This window comes from Nesoenas mayeri, assembly GCF_963082525.1.
Source record: "Nesoenas mayeri genome assembly, chromosome: 15".
In the NCBI taxonomy this organism is placed as follows: domain Eukaryota; kingdom Metazoa; phylum Chordata; class Aves; order Columbiformes; family Columbidae; genus Nesoenas; species Nesoenas mayeri.
Genome location: NC_137559.1, coordinates 5915244 through 5927468, shown reverse-complemented (window position 1 = coordinate 5927468; position 12225 = coordinate 5915244). Strand labels below are relative to the sequence as shown.

At 51.2% G+C, this 12225-nt stretch overlaps 2 protein-coding genes across 7 annotated transcripts; one reads left to right on the top strand and one right to left on the bottom strand.

Moving 5' to 3' along the window:
* Positions 1-403: 403 nt before the first annotated feature.
* On the bottom strand, positions 404-1899 carry FAHD1 (fumarylacetoacetate hydrolase domain containing 1). The gene has a single exon (XM_080353728.1). It carries the CDS (start codon positions 1887-1889, stop codon positions 1221-1223), a length of 669 nt encoding a protein of 222 aa, XP_080209854.1. The 5' UTR covers positions 1890-1899; the 3' UTR covers positions 404-1220.
* A 180-nt stretch (positions 1900-2079) lies between these two features.
* LOC308046076 (hydroxyacylglutathione hydrolase, mitochondrial) lies at positions 2080-11366 on the top strand. 6 transcript variants are annotated; one of them, XM_080353725.1, is made up of 10 exons: positions 2100-2197; positions 4481-4511; positions 5922-6103; positions 6299-6363; positions 7219-7336; positions 8390-8498; positions 9408-9511; positions 9989-10090; positions 10500-10579; positions 11116-11366. In XM_080353725.1, exons 3-10 carry the CDS (start codon positions 5999-6001, stop codon positions 11213-11215), a joined length of 783 nt encoding a protein of 260 aa, XP_080209851.1. In that variant the 5' UTR covers positions 2100-2197; positions 4481-4511; positions 5922-5998; the 3' UTR covers positions 11216-11366. The 6 variants fall into 6 exon arrangements, with proteins under 6 accessions (XP_080209848.1, XP_080209851.1, XP_080209847.1 ...); XM_080353726.1 differs by lacking the exon at positions 2100-2197 and adding an exon at positions 2246-2313; XM_080353722.1 differs by lacking the exon at positions 4481-4511 and having other exon boundaries at positions 2080-2197.
* Positions 11367-12225: the final 859 nt, after the last annotated feature.

Genomic DNA, 12225 nt, shown 5'->3' with positions numbered 1-12225 from the left:
CATTTAACTTTGGTGTTTGCATGTATGTTAAAAAAAAACCCAAACCATCTGGGTTTGTTAGAAATCAGACAGTTCTGTGCAACCTTTGAAAATTCTAAGTTTTGATGTTTGTGTGGGGAGCGTTTTTCTAATTAGATTTTACAACTTTGTCACTCCATCAAATTGAAAGAGAACTCACTGTCATGCAAACTGGTAGAGAGCGCTCGATCAGCTGGAGTTTGGAAACAGGAAAAGTTGCACAGCATGAATTTTTAACAGCTGGAAATATTTAAAAACTCCAACTGTTGCACTGCATTGTGTTAAGTCATGGTAATTGTTGCAGTTAGATTTTTATTAAAAATGTATTAAATCAATAAGAGTAAAGACAAGTTTACTGGTGATCTTTACCAATAAGCTTCTTTATTCTAGATATTTTATATTATTTTACTTTTAGAAGCACATTTAAAGCTCAGTTTAGGGAAAAAAAAAAAGTCTGCCAGGCATCTGTCACACTTCCTGCTGCATTACGCCCCTTGGAGTGGGAGGGAAAGCAACCCTCATTTAATTTGTGCATTTGAAAAATGCACGGAGGAATCGTGAAACTAATCTAAAAAGCAAACAACTTTTCATTGTAGGATACCCCAAGGAGAGACATTCTTTCTGAAGCGGTAATTCTGGATTTACTGTTACACATACATCTTTGATTTTTACATGGCATGGGTGAGCTTTAGCTCCTACATCACCATTTTAATGTTTTTGTTGCGTTTTTTTTAAGGCAATACACTGGCTAATCTCAAAGTCCCAGCAGAACAGCAGAGCACACATGGTGCCAGCCAGCCCTGCTCTCCCCGAGCTGCCCTGTGCACCAACTCCAACAGTTCTCAGGTACAGTTTGGGTATTAACCACCCCCCAGCTGCGTTGGACTCCAGGTTCACAGCTTCAGAGGAGGCCGGAGCCTCCATGGAAACGGCGCTGTTTTAGTCAAATGCCTTTCGATCTCATGGGTTACATGTCATTGATGCGTGACAGTCCATTAGACGCTTGGCCCATGTAAATGTGTAACAACCAGGACAGCTTGTGTGTCTCTTTGATGATCAGATGTTCCTCTTAACCTCATCTAGATGTTCCTGCTCCAGCAGGGGGATTGGACTAGCTGATCTTTCAAGGTCCCTTCCAATCCCTAATATTCTGTGATTCTGTGTGATTCTTCCTATGCAGATAGTCCCAGCCCAGTTCCCGGTTAGGATCTACGTATCTGCTGCGCCACCTTAAACCGCATGGAGAGGATGTCGCTTATCCCAGCCTCTATCTCATCGTTGGCCTCCACAGACCCAACTCCTTCAGGAGACCCTGTCAGAATCAAGTCTCCTTCTTCCAGGGTGACTATTTCGCTGATGTAGCTGATCAGATAAGGGATGGAGAAGATCATCGAGGAGGTCTCCCCCTCCTGCCTCAGCTTTCCGTTCACCTTGAGCCAGATCTTCAGCTTGTGAGGGTCTGGGATCTTCTCCTTGGGCACAAAGTCACTGATCGGGCACGATGAACTGAAGCCCTTGGCCAAGGTCCAGGGCAGACCCTTCTTTTTGCACTCCTCCTGCGTGTCCCTGGCCGTTATGTCCAAGCAGAGGGCATAGCCCGCCACGTGCTCCATGGCGGCCTCCTGGGACACGGCCTGGGCTCTCTTCCCGATCACCACCCCCAGCTCCACTTCGTGGTGCAGGTTGCTGCAGTAGTAGGGCCGCAGGATGGGCGAACCTTCGCGCACATAGGCCGAGGAAGGCTTGAGGAAGAAGAGGGGCTCCCGGGGCAGCGCGCTCCCCATCTCCTGGGCGTGCTTGGCGTAGTTTCGCCCCACGCAGATGATGTTCCTACCCCACTCCCAGAAGCGGGACAGCGGCTTGGAGGCCATGGCCGTGCCGCGTTCCGTTCCCCGGGGACCGCGGGTGCCCTTGGCGCGTCCTTGCCGGGCCTGGAGCTGCCGCCGCTCCTGTGCCCCGCTCTCCTTCCTGCTCTCTGCCCGGGCAGCCGCCTGCCCCCCGCCTCCTTACCCGCCTTAGCAAATCCCCGGCCCTGCCGAGCCGAGAGCAGCGGGGAGCGAACGAAGGGGCCGGGCGGGCGCAGCGCCGCCCCCGCCGCACGCCGGGCCGGGGCCGGAGCCGGGGCCGGGCCGTGGCGGCCGCCGCCTCCCCGGGGCCGGCCGCAGGGCGGGGAGCGAAGGTAACCGGGCCGGGCCTGGGCAGCGGGCGGGGTGCGGCGCACTATGCTCGGCGGGGGCTGGCGGGGCCTCGGCACCGCCCTGGCGGCGCTGGGAGCTGGGGCCCTGCTCCGAGCCGGTACGTGGGGCGGGCGGCGCGGCTCGCCCGGCGCCGGGGATACAGCCGGGAGGAGCCGCCGGGCCGCGTCCCCGGGCAGCGGGGCTGGAGCGGGGCCGGGGGCTGTGCAGGGGCCTCCTTGTAGCCACTACCGGGGCGGGGGACGTGCGGTGTCCCCCGCGCAGCTGGGCCCGGGGAGGGGACGAGCTGTGTCCCCGCACAGCCGGGGCGCAGGCAGCGGCCGGGGCGCAGGCAGCGGCCGGAGCGCAGGCAGCAGCCGGCCCGGGGCTGCCGGGGGTGGGCAGCGGGTGCTCCCCCGGCCAGCTCGGGAGTTTGATGGCGGTATTTTCGCTTTCGCTTCCCGGCTCAGGGGTGTGCCGAGGTTTTTGAGCTGACTCACAGCCCCAAGTAGGTCAGTGTCTGCCGAGCTGGATCCTGGCTCTGACGGTGGCTTTTTGGATCAATAACCCATCTGGGAAGCTCCTGTGGAGTTTTTGGGCTGCCAAAGTGCTGGTTGTTGCTCTGGGAGGAGGGCTTGGGGGACGGGGACTGGTATTTAAACTGGATTTGATGCATGGCAGACTAGAATGGCAACATAAACCCAAACCACCTAAAACTGTCAAAACTCTGTGTTTAGATTTAGGGCCTAAATTCTGAAAGCATCTCCTTGAACTAGAGCTTGGGCTTTAGCCTCACAGGCATCTCTGGGAAGCCTTGGCAGAAGCCCTTTGCATCACTCTGATTTTAAGACCTGGCCTTAACGAGCGAGAATCCACTGGAGTTAACTGCCAGACTTGGAAGCCCTGATGCTGTCTTGGGAACAAGTGTGTCAAACCAAGTAACCAGCAGCTCCCGAGTTCCCCAGGTTGTAGGGTGGGTGCTGCGCCTTTCACGCAGGCTCTGCTCCACCTATGGGTGCCTGCCCGCCCTGCTGGGCCCAGCTTTGCTGTCCGGCTGGACCCGGCTTTGCCGCCAGCAGCCTGTGCCAGGTGGGCAAGTCAAGCCGGAGCTGGAGTTGCCTGAGGTTTCTGGAACCAACTCGTTTGCTATCGTGCGCAGTCACAAACTCGCTGGGTATCCAGAAAACATCTGTGTGCAGAGTGTGTACAAAGTGAACGTAGTATTTCTTCTTATGAGGCAATGCAGGGACATTCATCTGAGTGTTTATGTGCAGTCATTTTTGAGTGACAGCCATGTTTGACATAGAAATTTTCCACTCTTTCCTATAACAAAAAAGTGAAACAAAATGCTATGAAGCAAATGAACGAAGCACTTCTCTTCTGAGGGAACCTGCTGTTAAACTGCCTGCTCGCCTTCGGTCTCTAGCCTGTGTATTTTTATGTGATAACATTAACACTTCCCATCTGCAACCCCCTTCCTCTTGGCAACCCGAGCTGTACTAACAAACCGTTCCAGAAATGCAAGGTGTGTGATTCAAAGGCGGCTGCTGTTCTGCTCTCCCCAGTCCTCTCTGCTTCAGGCATGAAGTCGGGAGGGATGCGGTACAAAACTGGGCGAAAATGAAGTCATAGGGCATTAATTTTGGAGCAGACCTGCGTGCGTTACAGCGATGCTGAGCCGAGCTGTGTCAGCACTGGGCCAGGGCAGGGATTACGTGTTGCTTGGGGAGTTTTCTTGAGCAGAATGGGGCCAAGAACGCCCTTCTCGTGAGAGCATTTCTGGTCTGCTCGCCGAGTGGGCTGGGAAGGTGCAGTGTAGCTGCAGATGGGAATTCAGAATGAGTTTCATACTTTGCGGATGTTTTCTCATTCCTTTGTTTAAATTACATTTTAGAAAACATTTCCTTATGTGGTGTAGCTTGTTTGTTTGTTTTGCAAGAATTGTGAATTAAACCTGCAAAGAGACTTGGGGATCATGGCCAAAGTTCGATGCGGTTCATAGGAAGAAAGCATTTTAAGTATGTGAATAATTCCTTTGCCTTAAAGTTAAGGTTGTATTTTCTTTTGTTTGTGTTTTTTGTTCTGTTTTGTTTCCAGTTAGTGTCTGCCATGCAAACAAGCATGCAGTGTATAAAGCTCTTGTGACTGATCACATCCGAAAATACTTTGTGTTAGGGAGTGGTTAAAGAGCAATTGATATTTTTTTTTATTTATTTTTATTTTTTTTTCCCATCAAGGAATAATAAGGGTTTTTTTTGTTTTGTTTTGTTTTGTTTTATTTTTGTAAGGACTCTTCTGCTCCAGAGCAACACTAAACAGGTATGGACACTTTTCTCAGTACTGTGTGCCTTCACCACCAAATACCCAGTGTGTGCCTACCCTTGAGGTTTTCCTTGCAGCACTGTGGTTAATGTTAATGCCATCTCCCCTCTTTACCTCCCTTCTCTCACAAGCAAATGAGATGATTGAGTTGGAAGGAAAGAAAGTTCTGGTAAGGACAGTTGTGCCAGAGGGGCCTTCCAGCTGCCCCGGGGCTGGGTTTGCAGCCCCATCAGAACCTGGATCTCAGTTCTGCAGCCGTGTTGGGCTCTGGAGCTGCAGGGATCTCTCCGTGTTGGCTGCAGCCCAGGCTGTGGAGCCTCTTCCCCCTAAAGCCAGGTCTTATCAGGGGCAGGCAGGACTGGCTTGTTTTGGGAGAGTGCGGCAGGTTGATTAGGCTCATGGTGACCCCTCCCTTTGGCACTGATGGAGTGACCAAGCACCCAAGCAAAAGTCAGTGGTGCGAAATGAACCCGCGGCTGAGCCAGCGCGGTTCAGACCAACACAGTCACCATCAGTGATGTGTGAGGACCTTGGGCATCAGGACAACTGATTTTTGTAGAGACTGACAATTTTCCCAGCCTGTGTGTGGACCCAGGCCTGAATTGCAGGGTCCCAGCAATGGAAGACCTGGTCCTCTCTATTTCCCTTCCTTTTTATTTATTTATTGTTTTTTTAATGGTAGAGCCTCTTAGGGCTTGGTTGTTTCTTTAAGAATTGTGTATCTGTGGGTTGAACAGTGGAGCCTAGGTTATTTGCAGCTGGAATTAGTTTTGCTTCTCGGATCTGATTAAACATTTAACCCAAAGCAAACAGGGCAGCGCTGTTGTTGAGTCACAGCAGCCCATGCGTGGGAGCCCTGCCCGTGGTGCATGCACAGTGCTGAGAGCCCGGCTTCGCTCCGTGCCCTGGGCAGGACTCGATTTCCCCAAGTAACACACCACATATTTCTGTTGTAGCAATGCCTGCATTTCTGTATTTCTCCAGGCTTTTTTTCTTTCACCCATTTTTTTTTGTCTTTTAGCAATAACATGGCCTTTTGTGCTTTTTTGTTTGTTTGTTTTTTGCAAAGTCACTGTCGCAGGCTGACCTTTGTCCAGCTCTTCCCTCTCCCTTCTGCTTTCCTGCCCCTTGACACCTCTCCAATTGAGGTACAGCGCTTTCCCTGCATGAGCAAAGTGTCCCGTCCCCCTTTGGGCACCAAGAGCCTCCCGCGCTTGGAGCACAAGGTGACACGGCTGGGCACTGCGGCTTTGTCCCATGGTGGCGTCTCCTTGTCCTCTGAAGGAGGCAGTTTGGGCTGTCCATACACTTCCTTCGCTGGGGCCACGGGCTGGGGGACCTGCTTCTCTGTCCCACTTGTTCCCCTCCCTGCACTAACCTGAGGTCTGACTGTTTTGGGGTCCCCAGGTCCAGTGCAGCTGCGAAGTGTCTTCCTGCACACGGAGCACGAGCAGAGGAAGTCGAAGACAGTCACACAAGCCGACATGAAGGTGGAATTGCTCCCGGCTCTCACGGACAACTACATGTACCTCCTCATTGATGAGGAAACGAAGGAGGCTGCCATAGTCGATCCTGTGCAGCCCCAGAAGGTAATGCCATCTGCTGCCCCTGTGCCCACCACTGCGGGCCTGGGAGATCCTTCCAGGTTGCCACATCCATGAGAAAATGAGTCACATGGTGACTTGGGCCTGGGGAAAAGGCAGGAAATTCTGGCCGTGCAGAGGTATGGACTGGGCTTCTCATTTCATGAGTCATAACACTCTTGCTGTGCCCTGTGCTTGCAGGTTTTGGATGCAGTCAAAAAGCACGGCGTGAAGCTGACCACCGTCCTGACCACGCACCATCACTGGTAACTATCTGCTGCAGTGGGATCCCGCCTCCCTCTGCGTGAACACAAACAGTCAAGAGTTGGTGCTTTTCTGGATCAAGTTGGTCTCCTCTAATCAGGAGCTTAAGCGTGAGGAGAAGGATCAGAGCTCAGGAATTTCTCTTAGGCTTCCTCTGACCACATGCATTGTCTAGACTGCAAGCTCTGTGTGTCAGTGCCTTTAGCATTTAAAACGCTGACTTCTTCCAGGTGGCCAGTGAAATAATGTGTGTGGAGGGCGGGAGGGAGCAGACCCACTCTGAGCTGCCAGGACATGTCTGTAAGGTGTGCTCCTCACAGTCAGCAGTTGTGGGAGGATTACCTGGATTGCAGATTAACTCTGCAGGCATGTAGAGATGAATGTTTTGCTTTAGCAGTTTTGCAGAGCTGAACCTGAGTAATCTCTCCTGTGGGTCACAGCAGAGCCACCTCTTTGGCTGGAGAGCCAGCCCTCGTCTGGCACCGCAGACCAATGCCGAGCTGTTTCGACATCTGTGTGCCTGCTCCGCGGTGTCCGTGGCACACCGAATTACATATATCCCAGTTATTCCAGTCTATCACTGCCTTAGTTACTGATGAGGTGAATGGGAGCCCCTAAGGCTGGTGTTTCCCAACTAGGTGCAGGCTTGTGAGTGGTTGTTCTCCCCTCTCACTGCCCTAATTACTGGAGAAATTATCTCCACTCGTGTTGATGTGGTGTATCCTATGATATGAGGACAGCGTTACATACTAGGAGAAGAGTTGATCAGAAATGATCACCTGGGGGTTACCATTGCAACGTGAGATATGAGAAATTTGTCTTCATCCCTGCCCAAATCCGTTTTTCTGACCCTCCAGGGACCATGCTGGAGGAAATGAGAAGCTGGTAAAAATGGCGACGGGGTTGCGTGTGTACGGGGGAGACAGCAGAGTCGGAGCCCTGACACAGAAGGTGTCTCACCTGACCTCGCTCAAGGTAAAGGGCTCGGCTCGGGGATCTCCAGCTTGTGTCGCAGCTTTAGTGCTGGGCCTGTGTGGTGCCGCTGGAGTTAATATTGTGGTCGCAGCTCTTTTACTCTTCCACATCTCTTGGATGTAGCGGATGGTTTAAGTCCAGCTTTGGCCCTTTTCCAGCCCTGTGAACCACAACCCCTCTGTCCTGTTTCGGCTGCTGATCCTTCACTGATGGCTCAGACACCTGCATTGCCTGGGGCGTGTTGGCTGTCCCTGTGCTCCCTGACAGGGACCTTAACTGGGGTGGTCAGAACGCAGTGGGGAAAGGACAGGGCTTGTGCTCTGCCTAGAGCCTAATTAGCACTAAACAAATGCAAATGGTTCTTTCTAAATGAAGGCTGGATTACGGGTGGAAAGAAAGTGGGCCAGCAGTGCTAGCTGCCTGCATGGCTTTTCCAGAGCTAAACCAGCAGAGCTAAAGCACCAAACCTTGTTGGAGCTTCACTGTTTGTGTACAGACGAGCTGGCAGATGACATAAACTGCTGTGAAATGTGCAGGCTGGCATGAATGTCACTGCTAGTCTTGTGATTTGGGGTGGGCAGCAGCAAAGAAGGGAGTTCAGAAATACATGGGAAGGTGTGCGAATTAGGGCTATGAGAGAAACATCCTCTTGGCTTCCTGAATGTGTTTAATCCTTCCCATTTCTTGTCATCCACTTCTTCCCTTCAGCTTCGTTTTTGTTTGGAGTTTTTTACACTTGATTAACTTTGTTAGGATTTTGTTTTGCTCTGGATCTGGTTGCTCTTGCTGCCAACCAGACGCTGAGTCACTCTGCATGTAAATGAAAGAATCTGGCAGTTCTCTTTGTGACAACACCTGCTAGGAGGAAACAGCTCCCTTCCAAGGCCCTGCTGTAAAACTCTCTTGCTGGACTCTCCCAGGAGAAGAGCTGATATATACTGGCCAGCTATGTGAGAATTTGCCTGTCGGATCACTAGGCCATTGTAATAGTTGCAATTCTTTTCTAACCATACGAATGGTAGCTTAAGCTCTAGTCTTCTGCCTTCTTCTCAGGTGGGATCTCTTAACGTGAAATGCCTCAGTACGCCGTGTCACACTTCTGGACACATCTGTTATTATGTGACTAAGCCAAACAGCTCCGAGCCACCTGCTGTTTTTACAGGTGAGGAGTTGGGAGGTTATGTTGCTGGCAGCCTGCGTTGCAAAGAAATAAGCTGTCCTCTGCCTGTGTGCTCCTGACTCTGCGTGTGCGTTCATTCCTCCCTGCCTGTGCAGCTGGTCACCGTCCACTTCTTGCCCCCATACCCAGTGGTGGTTGTATATGAAAGTGGTGAAACCCCTCTGGGTTTGTGAACCATTGCTGGACATCCTGAAAGCAACACCAAAAGCGAGCCCTGGATGAGTCCTACATCCAGCGTTTTCTTCCTTGGAACGAGAGCTGTTTGTTTATTGCCTCAGGCCAAACTGTGGCTGATTCCAAAACCTGTTGCCTTTCCATATATCTGTACTCATGTCTGTAACAAAACTGAGGGAAGAGAAAATAGGGGAGTAAGAGAGGGCTGGTGCTCCATCTCTGGTAGCCAGGTTCTGCATCCTGTTTTGAAGATCAGGGCTCCCTGGGACTGTGCCCGGTGTCCCCAGACTGCCATGTCATCCCTCTCCTGACGGGTGTTCCCCAGAGCTCGCACCAGCTGCTGCATCAAAGTAATGGCTTAAGTAGGGTTTTAGGGAGCAGTGGGGAGAAAATGCAGAGGTGATTCATCTGTGTTCAACTTCACAGCAAAGAGAACAAGTGTTCCTTGTCCCCTCTAGAAGGGACAGGAGGGGACGGCGCTGGCATGGTTCGCCTGGCAAGGCTGTGGCGTTTCCCACCTGAGAAGTTGCGTTTGTCCCATGGATTTGTGTAGCACTGAGCCCGTGGGGCAGCAGCGTGGCCTGGCTGTCCCTGTGCCTCCTGCTGAGCTGCACTGGGGACAGCAGTGACAGGACTGAGCCCTTGGGGACCCTGTGCTGATGCTTTGCTATGAGGAGCCTTGTCTGGTCCTGATACCCTGTCACCCCTCTCCTGCAGGTGACACACTGTTTGTGGCTGGTTGTGGGAAGTTCTTCGAAGGAACCCCGGAGGAAATGTACAGAGCGCTGATTGAGATTTTGGGCAGCTTGGAGCCCGAAACGGTATGAAACTCTCCTTCTATGCTAGTAAGTTGACCGTCCAGAAACTACTACAGACATCAAAGAAACTGTTTTCATAATAGTACTGTTGTTCAAAGGGAGAATTTCTTGTGTGTCGAAGGAATGAATGCTTACATCAGAAATTACTTTTCATGCTGGAGTTGTCTGGGAAGACAACACCCCAAATATATTTGTGTTTTGTGGGGAAAGATATGGGGCTGGTTGTTAAAACCGAGGATAGGGAGCTGAGTCACCTGGGCTTTTCCATCAGGCTTGTCGTTAAAATGGCAGATAGCACGGGCTGATAACTGCTGGCACTTCTCCTGGGCATGTCTGCAGTGCAGGGTGTCGTGTTTCCTGGAGGGCTGGTTCTTGTTCCTGCTGTGCTGTAACGTTGATGATGGTACCTGGTACTCACTGGTGGTTCTCGACCTGTGGACCCCCAGAGTTACCTGTATCACTCTCTCTGTCTCTTCCTAGAGAGTTTACTGCGGTCATGAATACACGATCAACAATCTCAAGTTTGCTCGGCACGTTGAACCCAATAACATCTCCATCCAGGAGAAGCTGGCTTGGGCCAAGGTAAGCTGGCTCCTCTGTCCCCTAGACTTGCTGGATGCTCTCATGGAGGCAGAGCCTCTCTGAGGAGGCAGAGGAGAGAGGACAATGTTGTGGGGAAGAGAGTTAAGAGACAGGAGCTGCAGTATGTCATGTGTCCAGGGGAGCAATGCATTGGGGAACAGGATTTGTGATCCTCCCTGGAAACTCCTTGGTACAATTACAGGCTGGTCTCTGTGTCTGGGAGGCTCAGCTCAGTCCCAAGTCTCTCCCTGAGCACCTCGGTGCTTGTCTGTCTGTCTGTGCACGTGGCCTCGCTTGAGGAGCAGCTCATGCAGTTTGGTGCAGCACTAACCCTGCGTGGTTAATACACAGGATATTTCTTGTTCACCATAACATTCCTCATTAAGCAGAAATCTCTTCGTTGTTACAGGCGAAGTATGATAGTGGTGAGCCAACCATACCTTCCACCATCGCAGAAGAGTTTACATACAACCCCTTCATGCGCGTGAGGTACGGAGCAGGCGCGGGTATGGAAATGGTCCTTCTGTGCCTTGTGTTTGGAGGGGGATGCGGGAAGAGGTCTCCAAAAAAAGAGCCATAAGCAGGAATTACTCTTCCTGCCTCACACATTCCTGTTGTGATGCCTTCAAGACCCTCCTTAAAACATCTGCCTTCTAAGTACGAGAAAATGTAGTTGCTGTGCTGGCAGAAGCTCGCTGCAATGAAACTGGAAGGGTTGTGGTGAACATCCCTGATTAAGGAGGCAGAACAAGCTTCGTTGTGTATTGTGTTCCTTCATTGTGCAGGGTTTGGCAGATGGGCACAGCAAAACATGCTGTTCAAGGCATAAGAGTGTTTGCAATTTCCTCTTGCCAATGAGTGTTTAAACCAAGGGAGCTGATAAGCCTGTGCCAAATCCCCGAGTCTTTGATCTCAAGTGCAGCGTTTCCCCTTGATGCAGGCGAAACGTGATAGTAGTGACTTCATACGTGAGATTTTATCGTGCAGTCTTTGAATTTGCCATCCCTGCTGTTCCCTCCTGGCAGGGAGAAGACGGTTCAGCAGCACGCCGGGGAGACCGACCCCATCCGAACCATGGGGGCCATCAGGAAAGAGAAGGACAACTTCCGAGTCCCCAAGGACTGAGCCTTCTGCCTGGATCACTTTAATGTCAGTTTAAGTGTAATTTAGACTATTCAGATGTTTTAGGAGTTGAACTTTCTGTTGTGGTTGAGACAGTCATACTTAGGTTTTTATTTTGTTTTAATTAAGGAAAAAAAAAGCACTTTGCCCTTGTTGAGATGTTCTACAGCATATTTATATTATGATGAAGAATATTTATCCTTCTATTGCTGGCTCTCAAACCGTTGCGTGTGTCACATGCAGATCATTGTACAAATGTTGGTACGTGGCTCAGTGTCTGGTGGGGAAAGGTCAAACCTTGGCGTCAAGGAAAAAGCTCCTGTTGGTTTTGTAGGAGCCTGATGCGAATGTAGACGGTGAGACCAGGGCCCAAGATGTCTTTATTTAAAACAGAGATAAAAAGCAGTAATGATATTGCCAGGTGAAGATTTGAACTTTTCTTCTGTGCTGCTACTTAAATGCTTCCAAGTCTGTCGCTTCAGAGTCTGTCGCTTCTGGATCCACTAAACCCAGCTCCCAGTGCCAGACGTGCTCTCCCACCAGTTCAGGGCTCAGTTTGTGCAGTGCACAGGGTGACGTGGCTCTGGGGTGGCACACGGGGACTCTTCAGCTTTTCTCCTCTCTGATGTTCCCCATTGTTGACCACCAGAACTTTTCCAGGCAGCATGATGCTGGCTCAGAGATTGCACTGTTGCTTATACCCTTTCAGTCTTAAGCCTGTTTGCATATACCTGCTGACTGCTCTTCAGTGTGATCTGTGTGTTACACAGAAAGGATTTGTCTGCTGCTTCAAAATCCTGAGAAAAAGGCACTTACCTAGTGACCAACTGCGTGTGTAACAGCTGAGCAGCGATGAGACCTCCAGCAGACCCTGCGCGTAGCCAGAGCAGCTGCTTTGTACCTTGCTGTGAGTAAGGTGGCAAATGAGCATTTATTAACTGGGTGCCATTCTCCAGCTGTGCTGGGCCTGGGAGACTCTTTCTTGGTTGGTCCATGGGGTTTAAAATCCATCT

What these genes read in the sequence shown, in the direction of transcription:
- LOC308046076 (XM_080353721.1), top strand. Translation starts at nt 2,241, where the DNA reads ATGCTCGGCGGGGGCTGGCGGGGCCTCGGCACCGCCCTGGCGGCGCTG. An exon ending in TGGGGCCCTGCTCCGAGCCG is followed by an intron (nt 2,314 to 5,921) that starts GTACGTGGGGCG and finishes TGGGGTCCCCAG; the next exon opens with GTCCAGTGCAGCTGCGAAGT. An exon ending in ATCCTGTGCAGCCCCAGAAG is followed by an intron (nt 6,104 to 6,298) that starts GTAATGCCATCT and finishes CTGTGCTTGCAG; the next exon opens with GTTTTGGATGCAGTCAAAAA.
- FAHD1 (XM_080353728.1), bottom strand. Translation starts at nt 1,889, where the DNA reads ATGGCCTCCAAGCCGCTGTCCCGCTTCTGGGAGTGGGGTAGGAACATC.